Consider the following 13,208-nt stretch of genomic DNA (forward strand, 5'->3'; position numbering starts at 1 on the left):
AGGTCGCACAGCAGGTTAGGCGCACCAGGATGCCTGAGTTCAGTCCTAACTCAAACCAGTGCCTGCCTTTCTGCTGCTCAGTGCAGCCTGGCTTCCCTGGGAACACAAGGGCAGGCTTCCTGGAGGTGGTGACGTTGGAGCTGAGCCCTGGGGAGCAGCAGGACTTAGTCGGGAGGACCTAGCAGGATGGAGACGGTTGTTCCTTGGAGCACACAGCACCTGCAGTGGTGTGGAGGGGCAAAGTGGTGGGTTTAGAATGGATCCCGAGGCCAGGAAGGCTGCAGGAAGATGGGCCTGGAAGGGGGAAGCACAGGCTGTGCAGGGGTGGGTCGGGGTGGGGTAGAGCCCTGGCACTGGGGGGGTCGAGCAGGGCTACAGCATGATCCAATTTGTGTTGGAGAGGACCGCTCTGGCCACTGGATGTTCCATCCCTTGTGCCGGGGCTGGGGAGGCCGGGAGGAGGTTGTGGCCTGTGTCCAGGTGAGAGATGACGGTGGCCTGTACCTGGCCAGTGCGTGGAGCCCAAGAGAAGCGACGGGTCTGGGAAGGATCATGATTATTCAGGAAGTCTCGGCGGCAGTAGGTGGAGCATTGTGTGAGTTTGAGCCCCGCCAAAGTTTGGCTTAAAGGAGGAAGTGATCAGCTGTTTCCGGGAAGGTGAGGGCAAGGAGGGTGGAGGCTTCCTGGAGGAGAGGCCATCTGACAAGGCTCCGTGCACCCAGCCACTTGCTTATCTGTGTGCTCCTCGGGGCTGGGAGCCCCTTGGGGAGAACCGGCCTGAGATGGTGAGGGAGAAGTCAGTGTGGTCCCACCTGAGATGTCGGTGTGTGGGGAGCATACCAAGGAGAACGGGGAAGGGCGCTTTGGCCAGGAGGAACAGCGTGGGCGGAGGCCCAGAGGTGAGAACGTGCTTGTTGCCTCTGGACAGCAGGCGTGGCAGGGAGGTGTGCACTGGAGGAGGCTGGAAGGTCAGGGCCTGGGGCCGAGCCACTTCCAGCTCCCCTCTCAGGCTGCTCCCACTTTGCTTCCTGCGCTCTTGAGGGCCAGGCTGGCAGCGGGGAGAGCTGACAGCTGCCTCTCAGCTCAGGTCAGAGCCCCAGTGGGGTTCATTCACCTGCACCTGGGGGCATCAGCGGCCCCTGACCTTGGCCCCTCCGAACCTCCCTCGCTGTGCCTGTGAGAAGAGTGGAGCAGAGGGGCCCTGAGTCACCTGAATGTCCACCGAGCCATGTGGCTCAGTGCCCATCAGAGGGCGGCCCTAACTCTTTATCTGATTTGAACCTCACTCCACCTCCCTCCCAGGGTTCTTGTTCCCATTACACAGATGAGGAAGCTGAGGCTAACAGGGCTCCAGGAACTTTCTCAAGGTCCCCCCAGTGTTGCTCTACCTTTCATTTGCTGTAGGTTGAAATCCTCTTTTGAATCCTGTCTTCTCCTCCAGGAAGCCCTCCCTGATTACCCTGCATTGGCCTGCCACATCTGCTTTCTCCCCTTTCTCCCCTCCAACTCTTTGGCAGAGCCCCTGGATGAGGAGGCTCAGGGTGTGGGGGAAGCAGGCTGGTGGAGTTAGCCACACCTGCTTATGCGAGTTTGAGCAGTTACTTCCCTTCTCTGGGCCTCAGTTTACTTGTATGAGAAATGGGGGTCACAGTGCCTTCCTGGCAGGGTGGACTGGGGATTCTCCATGTCATGACACCACAGCACAGGGCTTGACGCCAGTCAGCTTCCTGCTTCCCTTCTAGACCTGGTGGGAGTCCAGCCTCTCCTGCCCCTTCCCTCCCCCATCCCCAGCTCAGGGCTCTAGAAAATCTGCCTAGTCAGGTTTGAATGAGGGAGAGCCAGCCAGCCAGCGTGTCTGGGTGGCGAGAGAGGCTATTTTGGGAACGAGCGGGGAAGGAGTGTTTTGTTTTGTTTGCTCCTTGTGATTACAAGAGGTGGCAGAGTTCTGCCTCTCCTCCCCTGGACACCAAGTGAGGGCTGAGCGAGGGATGGGGAAGGGAAGGAGGGCCTGGCTCTCAGCGAGATGGGCTGTCAGACTTCCTGACAACTGGAGGCCACATGGGTCTGCAGCCTCGCCCCCGTCACTTGTCACTGTCATCTTGTCCCCAAGCAGTGTCTGAGAGAAAAGGAGTGGAGGAGGGGAGGGTTGAAAAAGCAGGGAACTCAGATCCTGCCACACCAGAGTTTTATTTCCAGCTCTGCCATCTGCTCGTGCGTCCACCCATCCACCCACTGACCTGTCCATTTGCAACAAACCATCCTCTTACCCATTCACCTATCCACCCATTTATCTACCACCCCATTCATCCCCCAACCATGCACCCACCCATCCATCCACTTGTCCATAGGAACCATCTCTTCATTGAAACAGTTATCCATTCATCCATCCATCCATCCATCCATCCACCTATCCAATCATCCATCCACCCATCCATCCATTCACCTGTCCAATCACCCACCCATCTATCCATCCATCCATCCACCTATCCAATCATCCATCCATCCACCTATCCAATCATCCATCCATCCATCCATCCATCCATCCATCCACCTATCCAATCACCCACCCATCTATCCATCCATCCATCCATTCATCCACCTATCCAATCATCCATCCATCCACCTATCCAGTCATCCATCCATCCACCCACCCACCCATCCATTCTTTTTCAGCAGATACCACAGGTGCTCCATAAATCTGTGCTTTGTCTTGTACGAGGCTCCAGGATAGAATGGTAAACAAGACACACTATTGCCACCTGCCTTCCCCACTAGAGGCCATGATTAAACAACTAACCTGGCATTTAGTGCTTGTCTTTTTGGACCTTACAGTATCCCGAGGGGTCTGGAAGATTTGAACCAGGTACTGTGTGAGGAAACCACTGGGGCCCAAAATGAAAGGCTCCTGGAGGGATGGTGCCCCAGCTTCCACCCAGGCAGAGTCCAGGTGTCTGCCCAGCACACTCAGCTGAGTGAGGAGCCAGCGAGGCCCCGAGGTGGGAGGGGCTTGTTGTCAGGGAGCTCAGCGAGGGAGAGGGGGAGGGGCCCTGAGGGCTGGAGAGTGTCTGTCTGGCCATCTGATATAGTCCATGGCACACCTGGACGGGCCTGGACACATGGGCACATGCTCTGAGGCCAGCTTCCTATTCAGAAACTGTCTTCTTTGATCAGGCCGAGCTGTCCCCAGATGAAGGGGGCTGGGGCAGCTGGACACTGGGGCACCCAAGCGATTTGGTGCCTTATGTTTTACAAGTAAGTGTTAAAAGCCCTCCCCGAGCTTTCCCTGGCTGTACAAGCTGAAAATTCACATAAACCTCAGCTATTCCTAGGTTATGCTTGGACTTAGAGTTTTCCTTTTCTTAAGTGAAAGCATCTTCCTTTTTCTCATCAGGTGTGTTAACCTGGAAAGCTCTGTTCCTGAAGAAATTGAGTGGACAAGGCCTTGGGCATGGGGCCCAGCGCCCTGGCGTGGGCACTGACTTGCTGTGTGGCCTTCGAGTACCCACTTGCCCACTCTGAGCCTCCACTTCCTCCTGGCTAAAAGGAACGTGGGGATCAGAGCCTGCCACTTCTGCTCTGAGGCTCTGGGGTTGGGGGACTTGGGGGCCGTGAGGCCTTGGGCAGCATGGAGCAGACATTCTCGGGAGGGTGCTGCCGAGAGCTGAGCTGGGCTGGCATGGGGAGGAGTGAGCTTGTGGGCCTCTGGACAGTGTGGAAGACGGATTCTTTCTGAGCCGATAATACCGCCTTGTGTTTGTAGAGCAATCTATGGATTTTAAAAGCACTTTCCCTTGTGTCATCTGAGTTGAGTTTTGAGTGTCTGCCGAACAAGTGTTTGCATATGGTGGACAAGGGGGAAGCCGGGCCCTGCGGGGTCAGAGAGGCAGTGGGATGGCTCTGCCCCCAGGGGCTCACATTCCCACGGGGGCCCCAGCCCCACCCCAGAAATCTCTGGAGAGAGCAGGAGGAAGAGTAGGTCTCTGGTGGGGGGTTCTGAGTGGAGACCACCAGAACCATGGACCCTGAGACTGGAAGGAGGGTCATCTGCGGGGGGAGGGGCAGGGGGACTAGATCAGGCAGGGTCTCGGGGTGGGAGACCTTAATTTGATTCAAAGCAAATGTGGCACCAAGAAAGCAGACATTTCAGGTACTCTTTTTTATTATGTTGAGGTAAAGCCAATGTGTATAAAGTATGTCCAAACATTTTTTATTCCTGGCCAGGTATTTGTGATCTCTTATCGTAAAATACTTTTTAGAAGAGTGATCTCAGCTACTTGGAGACGGGTCTGGGATCAGAGGCCGACAGGGCTGGTGGCTTGTGTGATGGTTCTCCATCGCTTCCTGCAGCGAACACTGGGCGGCAGGGCACAGGCAGGCCAGCGCTTCTGCACCCCCATCTTCCACATGTGGAAGGAGGGCCCCTGCGTAGCCCCCAGGGAGCAGCAGCAAACTGCTACCACGGCACACATGGTGCCATCCCTAGCCCCCAGGATGCCAAGTTCTGACTCCAGGAGGGAGGGTGAGGATGCGTCCGGGGTTGGGAGCCCCTGCCTGGTCTCGGCGGCTTTGAACTCAGAGGGACCCTGGGCTGCTGCCAACCGGGAACCGGGTGTCAGGGGCACCCAGAGCATGCCACCTGCTGACGGGTGCTCCCGGCAGCCAGCGGCTGACAGCGCTTGGCTGCACAGCGCTTGGTGTATTTATGGACCCATAAAATATTAAATAATCATCACGCAGCACTTTTTCTCCTGAAAGCTCTTTAGGGTGCGTATTTCCCCCATTTGGAAGGCAGAACAAATAACCATTTAATTAACCCCCAGCTCCCAGCACGAGAATCGTGCCTTTGGAGGACTCCAGGGCCGGCAGCCTCCACCTCTTCCCGCCCCTCACCTGATGAATATCAGAGGAAGCCTCCCCCCAGCTTTTTACAGGGAGGGGTACTGATGCAGGCAGCAGGCCAGTGGCAGGACAGGGGCTTGAACCCTGAGCCCCTGAGACAGCCGAGGGACCAGGTAGGGAGGGCGGTTCTCCCAAATCAGCCACCCCACCTGCAAGTGGTCAGCTCACCACGCCCAGGTTGCTCAGGTGTCGGTCCTTAAGTGCATTTAAGTGGAGAAGCACCCATTTTCTCACAAGCGAGGACACAGAGCCCTGGAGCCGTCGTGGGCTGAGAAGTGCGTGTCGGGCTTGAAGCCAGGCGAGCTGTGGATGACTCCAACGTGGTGGTGCCTTCGAATCAGGTCTGAAGCATCCTGTGTGTCTGATCCTGGGTGGTTTTGTCGCTGGTCTACTGGGAGGGCTCGGCGCCGTGTGGAACCTCTGCTGTGGGTGTTTTTCATCTGCTGGCCGCTAGCCTGTGTCCGCCTATCCTACCATTTCATTTAATTTTGCAGAAAGCTGGGATCATGTTACCCAGGTCACGGGGGTTTGAGAGTAAGGACATTTGAGACTCAAACTGGTGACATGGGGGGTTCACAAGATGGGGAAGTTCAGGCATAGAACGGATTTTAGGTGCTTTGGTTGGGGATCTGAGGGCTCAGGTGATGCTGTCAGAGCTAGGAGAGGAGTCCAGGTGTTTCTCACTGAAGGGGGAGGACACAGAGGATGAGTGGGGCTCAAACTGCAGCATTAGCCGGAGCAAAGACAGCATCCTTATATGCAACTCCAGGGAAAGACTCGGGCGGAGGGTGGGATGGGGCTGTGATTGGAAGCCCCCCTGCCCCAGGACCACAGACTGGGTGTGTGGGGTGTATGGTGTGGTGTTGATCCTGGAGGTGGACCAGATGCCTGTGTCTCTGACTGTGTGGTCGTTGGTACCTGTTGATAGAGGCTGAGTTGCGATTGCAGATTATCCCGCATTCACACCCCCTCCAGGCCTCCCTCTGGCTCCAGCCCCTCCTCGAACGTTTGGTGAACTGCTCAGGGGTCATCCAGCCTTGGCCTTGCAGCCAGGAAGAAGTGGAATGGAATTTAAAACACGTCCTCTTGACCCGCAGCCTAACATTCTTGTTTTTGCGATCACCCAGAGATTCTGGAACTCTCGATGTTAGTAGGAGCAGATGTTCTTGCAGTTGGCTGGGGCTCCAAAGGCCCCCACCCAGCATCACTTGTGAGGGGATGAGGGGCTGGGGGAGTCTCGGTGAGTCTCTGGGCCCAGCCCGTTGAGAGCTGATGGGAGGCCGCTTCGTTCCTCCCCTGCCACAGCACCAGCTATGGCAGGGCTGCACCCCTCGCTGGGTGCAGGCCACCCCTCACCCACATCTTGGGCAGAGTGTTGCCTTTCCCAGGGACTTCTGGTTGTTGAAATTCACTCTGGGCCAGTTGCAAACTTTCAGCCTGTATCCAGTCCAAAGCCAGTCCCTTCCTGCTATGGTCAGATGGCAAGGACCTGAGGTGGGGAGGGGACGTGGATCCTCTGTTCACCCTCCTTCCCCTCCCTCCTGGGGGTCGCCTCTCAGTGGGGAGGACGGGTGGGGGGGGGCAGAGCAGCCACAAGCACCAGGGTGGGCACAGGGCCACCTCGGCTCAGCCCCTTCCCCTGTCCTAAGGCATCTGCCTCCACTGCTTACCCTCGGGCTCTTTGGTGCCCTGTTAATCATGATAAGCACTGAATTAACCAGCGGTGTGTGTGCCAGGCTGCTTCAGGGTTCACGGTGAGACTTGAGGCTGGGCTGGCGGGGTGGGGGGAGTTACTGGTACTCATAGAGCTGCCATGGGGGAGACATGATTAACCAAAGGTGCCCCACCTTTGCCCTCAACAGTCTACGCTTCACACAGTAGCCAGAATGATCCACTGAAAATTGAACTCAGATTCAGGACTCTGGAGCTTATTCTGGGTGAAATGAGAAGCCGTGGGGAGTTTTTTTTTTTTTACATCTTTATTGGAGTATAATTGCTTTACAATGGTGTGTTAGTTTCTGCTTTATAACAAAGTGAATCAGTTATACATGTTTCCATATCTCTTCCCTCTTGCGTCTCCCTCCCTCCCACCCTCCCTATCCCACCCCTCCAGGTGGTCACAAAGCACCGAGCTGATCTCCCTGTGCTATGCGGCTGCTTCCCACTAGCTGTCTACCTTACTATGGAGTTTTGAGTCAAGCTCCTCCCATGGCCTCGGGACCTTAATTTGCCTGGGTTGGCTGCTTCTGCCCCAGGGCCTTTGTACATGCCGTTCTCTCCGCCCCTCAGGTATCTGTCTGGCTTGCTCTCTCACTGCCTTTCGTAAGATGAAATAGAGGGGCCCTCCCCACACTACCTCTTCCCCCAGTGAACGGAGAGTTTCCGCTCAGCTTCTTCGGATCCTCCGTGCTGGTGGGGAGACTTTTTTTTACTGCCTGTCAGCGCTGCTTTGTTCTCTGCTGTATCCCCAGATCTTAGAACATGCTAGGTGCTCAGTGAATTTTCTCTTAATGAGTGACCGAGGCAGAGTGGTTAAGTAATTTGTCCAGGGTCACACAGCTGCGAAGCGGAAGGGCTGGGATTGGAAGGCGGGCAGCACAGCCCTGGAACCAGACCCCGGTTGCCTTGCAGGTGCTGGGGAGCCATCAAAGGTACTTGGGCAGGGGGCCCCTTGGGCACAGTGCAGGAGGAGGATAGGAGTGGGAGTTAGATCAGGGCGGGATGCAGAGTCCACGGCCGGAACCCAGGGAGCGTGGCATGTGCGTGGGACGTGTTGGGGAGTGGGTTTGGCCTACCTGTGACTCTGTTTTTGCTCAGCCCACCCTCTTTCTACACCCACGATGTCCACTTGCTGCCAACCCCCAAATCCAACAGCGAGCTCATCACAGGCCTCCTGCGCCCCCAGCACCAGCGTTTGCATAATTAAACACACGCTTCTGACACGCCACTCCGGCCAATTTTCCAGATCGTGTCTACTTGAAAATCCTGTCATTTTCCACCAGCTGAGTTACAGTGAAAAAGGAGAATTTAACCGGAGCGCATCCATCTTCAATGCAAGTGAGCAATTGGACCCCATCTGCAGTTGAAGGACCTGAAATGCAGGGTGTGGAAGGGAAGAGAGCACTTCTTGGAGGGCAAAGAGCAGCTCAGTCGTCTTTGATTATTTTTGGGGGGGGATGCGGGGGGTGCATTTCACAGAAGTGAATTATGAAAACCCACGGAAAGAAATCCTTAGGCTTCGGGAGGCTCCTTCCCTCTTATAGGCAGATGACTTCCTGCCACAGGGGAGACGTGAGGTGGAGATTGAAACTGGGAAAGATGGGCGGGGCAGCAGCCACCCCCAGCCCAGTCCCCAGGACAGAGCTCCGGCCAGTGGGGCAGCCCGTGGGGCGTCTGTCTCTCCCATCCACGCATAGCCCAGGGGTGACTCCCTGGGGGCATGTGCCCTGTCCTTACCTATCTGCAGGCCAGCATGTGCTTTTCACTGGTTAACCCCGTTTGCACCAGGCTCTGGGTTGAAACATGGCTGCTCTGGATGGGCTGATGCCAGTGGGTGTTTATGGTCACTAGCTGGTGACAGCGAGTTCTTGAAGTTGTGTGCTGAGCTAGTGGCCTCCCCCTTGTGGGGGGAGGGTGTAGGAGGCAGGAGCCCCAAGTGGGGGTCGACACTGCAGCCGCTACCATCTTGAGTCGGGCTTGTGTGGCCCCCATCTCCAATTAAGGTAAAATACATCCCATAAAATCAGTAACTGTAAAGTGTACAATTCAGTGGCATTTGGTACATTCAGTGTTGTGTCATGTAACCATCACCTCTATCTGGTTCCAAAACATTTTCATCCTCCCAGAAGGACACCCCGTACCCATTAAACACTAACTCTCCATCCCCACTCCTCCCAGCTGTCAAAACCATCAGACGGGCATAACTTGTTTTACTGTGTTTCGCAGATACTGGTTGTTGCATGTTGAAGGTTTGTGACAACCCTGCGTCAAGCAAGTCTGTTGGTGCTGTTTTTTCCAACAGCATTGGCTCACTTCGTGTCTCTGTGTCACGTTTCGGTAATTCTCATAATATTTCAGTCGTTTTCATTATTGTATTTGTTACGGTGATCTGTGATCAGCGACCTTTGGCGTTTCTATGATAACTGACCATTTGTTTTTTGCAACAAAGTATTTTATTTTTATTAAATACCTTTGGGTATTTTTTTAGTAATTTAATTAAATTAATTTATTTTTTGGCTGAATTGGGTCTTCACTGCTGCACGCAGGCTTTCTCTTGTTGTAGCGAGCGGGGGCTACTCTTCGTTGCGGTGCACGGGCTCTAGGCGCGCAGGCTTCAGTAGTTGTGGCATGTGGGCTCAGTAGTTGTGGCTTGCAGGCTCTAGAGCGCAGGCTCAGTAGTTGTGGCGCACAGGCTGAGTTGCTCTGCGGCAGGTGGGATCTTCCCAGACCAGGGCTCGAACCTGTGTCCTCTGCATTGGCAGGTGGATTCTTAACCACTGCACCATCAGGGAAGTCCAACAAAGTATTTTAAAATTAAGGTACGTCCATTTTGTTAGATATAATGCGATTGCACATTTAATAGACAACAGTATAATATAAACATAACTTTTACATGCACTGGGAAACCGGAAAGTTCATGTGACTGGCTTTATTGCCATATTTGCTTTGTTACAATGGTTTGGAACCCAACCCACAGTCCCTCTGAGGTGTGCCTGTCATCTGCTTTCTGTTCCTGTGGCTTTGCCGATTCTGGAAATTTGTGGAATCGTCTAGTGTGAAGTCTTTTGTGTCTGGCTCCTTTCCCTCAGCAGAATGTTTTCGAGGTTCATCCACGTTGCAGCCCGTGTCAGACCTTCATTCTCTGTAGCGTGTGTCCACGGCTGAGCAATGTGCCCTCCTGAGGACATACACATTTGTGTGATGGACACTTGGGTTGTCTCCACCTTTTGGCTGTTGTGAATAGCATCGCTTATGAACATGTGTTTGTCTGAGTTCTGTTGGCAGTTCTTTGGCATACATACTTAGGAGGGGAATTGCTGGCTCACGTGGTCATTCTAGGTTTAAGGAACCACCAAACTATTTGTACGTGGCCGCCCCATTTTATATTCTGCGGTAGCCTCTGGAGAGGGGGCAAAGGTAGGACTTGGAGACCTACCTTTTAGAGTGGAAGCCAGGGCAGAACACTGTGGGTTCAGAACCTTCTAGACCTTCCTGTGTCTCTTGGAGGAAAAACCAAAGCCCTTAAAATGGTCCACAGCCCTGCCCGTCAGGTCCCTGCGACCGCCCCTGTCATTCCCTCCTCCCCCTCCCCAGCCACCCTGGCCCCTCTGCTGTCCTCCAGTGGCCAGCATGCCCGTGTCTCAGGGCCTTTGCACGGCTGTCCCATAGCCATGGGGGCTGCTGCAGAAGACAGTGGCATGTGCCCTTACCACCCTCTCTCCTGTTGCATCATTTACTTATTTATTGTGTTCGGTAATCATTGTCTGTCTCCCTTCTTCCTCTCCCCACAAAAGAATCCAAATGTCTGCAGCTGTGCCTACCGGTTAAGCGCTCAATAAATATTTCCTGAGTGAATGAATGAAGGTGATTACACAGATGAGCTTTTTCCTGAGACCTACCGCCAGCTTCTCGGGGCTGTGGGTTTGGGGAGACCGGGACCCCCCCCTTCAGACTTCTGTCCCTGGGCCCATCCCACTGTGTTAGTGCCCCCTCGAAAACACACGCTCACCGGGGCACAGCCCTAGCACTCCTTCTCGTGCCTTTGAACCTCAGACTTGCAGAGAATCCTACTGCCAGCAGAGGGTGGGAGGGGATGCTTGGTTAGGGGCCTGTGTGCCCAGTGCACAGAGGGACCGATTCTCCTTTACATGCATAGCACACCTGCTATGTGGATGTGTTAGGGCTGGTGACCAGTTTCAGGGCAGTGAGCCAGGGTCCCCCTGTTAGAGATGTCAGAGATCTCTTTTGGGGCGGTCACATCAGTTTACTGTATTCAACTAAGAGTTACCCGTTAATGTCAAGTCTATGTTTGCGCCATAAACTTAGAGCCCATTTCTGGGAATTCTTGTTTACCACGATTTATTTTATCTTGTTAGGGTCAAGATTTTTAAAATGCTGGAAAGACGGCCAGAACTACCATCCAAAATACCATTCATTCAGTCAGTCAGTTAGCAAATATCCCTGGAATACCTATTATTCCCATGTCTCAGATACCGCTTGACACAAAGACATGGTACCGTCCTTGAGGGCACCCATCCATTTACAGCGGGCTGTCCCTCATTGCTCTGTGTGAGAGGTTTCTTCTGGGTCATTATCTGAGTAATTAATGAAAAATATTGCTCAGGTCAAGTCCGAGGTAGAGCCCTGTGGCCAGCCACTAGAGACCTCCTTCCGTGTTGACCTGGTCACTAGAATCCCTGTTGTGCTATTGGTAACAGAAGTTCAGATGCCACTGCCCCCTCATCTGCACGTGGTCACCCGTCTTCTCCACAGGTTACTGGAAGAGATTCAGAAACTGAAGAATTTGGCAGAATGTCTGTTGTTACTGGTCTTGGTCTTTGCAAATCGAACCAGCGCTGTGCGTCTGCAGGAGCCCGCGCAGGGCCGGCAGGGGAGAGGCCACAAGGCGTGTGTGCCATAGGGCTGCATCTCAGCGGGGCTGCCGACGTGCCAGCTCACAGCCTTTCCCGATAGGTGCTGGCCCCAGGGGTCCTCCTGCTTGCTGGGCCCAGGCAGGGCTTCCCAGGGGAGGTGACATCCACCTGGGCCTTGAACACTGGGTCCGGTTCCAACCTGAGAAGGGGGCAGGAGGGATGCTTGTGGTGAGCAGCAGGGCCACGGGGTGGAGGTGTCAGGGGATGGGCAGTGGGGAAGCGGCAGGTTTTTCCTGGGAGCTCTGAGCGTGCCAGGAGGGGCAGGTGGGTAAGAACTGTGAGCATTTGGGGCGCCAGGCTAAGGCAGTGGGGGGCTAAGCAGTGTTGGGGGAGTCTTTGGGGTCTCCTGCAGGGGTAGGGCAGCATCTGGTCTGAGGCTCAGAAGGCCCCGCTTGCTGTCGCTGGGGGAGGCTGGGGAGTGGGTGGAGGGGTGGGAGGCCCCAGGCAGTGGTAACAAATTCCCCCATATACCCCTCAGGGCTTCAAAAGCAGGTGCTCAGAACGGATGCCTAATTGGCTCCAGGTGACGTGAGAGAGTGTCTGGCTGAAGTTGTCCCCGAGACAAACGTGGACCAGGCTGGCGGTGGTGGGTCCCAGGTGCCAGGAGGCTGGGGGATGGGCAGGAGGGCAGAGGACTGGCTTCCCCGGAGCACCTGCTCTGGGCATCACACGAGTTCAGTGTTTTCTGAGATACCTTCTCTTGTAACGTTTAACACACCCTGTGCGGGGGACAGTTCAGGCCTTGAGTTACAGACAGGGAAGCCCAGAGCTGGGGAGGCTCCCAGCTCTTCCACTGCCTGGCTTTGCCAACCTCCTGACCGCCCAGCCTGGACTCTGATGACCCCTGCCCTTTCCAGTGCTGAGGGCAGGTGGGCCTGGGTGGGGAGGGGCAGGGGCTTCTGCCCTCTGCAGCCAAATCCTTGAGTGGGACGGGCCTTGGGCTTACGGGGCAGCCCCAGCCTTTGGAAGGTGAAAGAATCCTGACCTCTTCAGGTAGGTGGTTCCACAAGAGCCCAGAGAGGGTGAGTGAGACACCTAAAGTCACACAGCATCAATCTTCCACTCAACCTTGATGCTCAGGGCCCCATGGGCACCTGTGGAATGCTTCCCTGGGACCCTCTGGAGCCCTCAGGGGGAGCCCCTGCTTGGGGAGCCACGGCCCATGGTTCCCACTCCACATTCTTAATTCTGAGATGACAAAACGGCCCACGGTGTGGGGAGGGAAGCAGCCTCGTGTTTCAGTCTGGTGCCAGCCTTCTGTTTCTGCAGCCCCCTCCTGCCTGGTATGGGCCCAGGTAGGCACCCTGTGCCCCCTGGGGCCGCGGAGCAGGCCTCCCGAGCCTGTGGCCTCAGCTCCGAATCAGGGGCGGTGATGCCCACGGACGAATGGGAGCCTGAGCCTCTGGACCCACCTGAGTGTCAGCCGCTCGCTCCCAAGCCCACCCCGCCCGCCTCAGGCTGCAAAACCCTGCCCAGGAATATCGTCTGAACCGTGGGCTGTGATCCATTAGTGGGTCATGAAATCAAGTTAGTGGGTCACAGCCAGCATATTAAAACACAAACTAGAATAGAAGGGAATCAAATAGGATAGAGAGAGGGAGCCGCGCTGTCAGGAGAGCCTGCTCCGAGACCCAGCTTCACACGCTGGCTGCTGCC

The 13,208-nt window shown here is 55.3% G+C and overlaps 1 protein-coding gene across 1 annotated transcript in view; it reads left to right on the forward strand.

Annotated features, from left to right (window-relative positions):
- Window positions 1–817: 817 nt before the first annotated feature.
- KCNK9 (potassium two pore domain channel subfamily K member 9) overlaps window positions 818–13,208 on the forward strand; it is a 51,597-nt gene continuing 39,206 nt past the window's right edge. The window contains exon 1 of the mRNA XM_089899195.1: window positions 818–899. Within this exon, the coding sequence (XP_089755321.1) occupies window positions 818–899 (82 nt within the window). The remainder of the gene's footprint in view (window positions 900–13,208) is intronic.

Source organism: Delphinapterus leucas, chromosome 17 (genome assembly GCF_059928025.1).
Source record: "Delphinapterus leucas isolate spDelLeu-1000000601 "Yukka" chromosome 17, BTC_Dleu_Yukka2, whole genome shotgun sequence".
NCBI classification, from domain to species: Eukaryota; Metazoa; Chordata; class Mammalia; order Artiodactyla; family Monodontidae; genus Delphinapterus; species Delphinapterus leucas.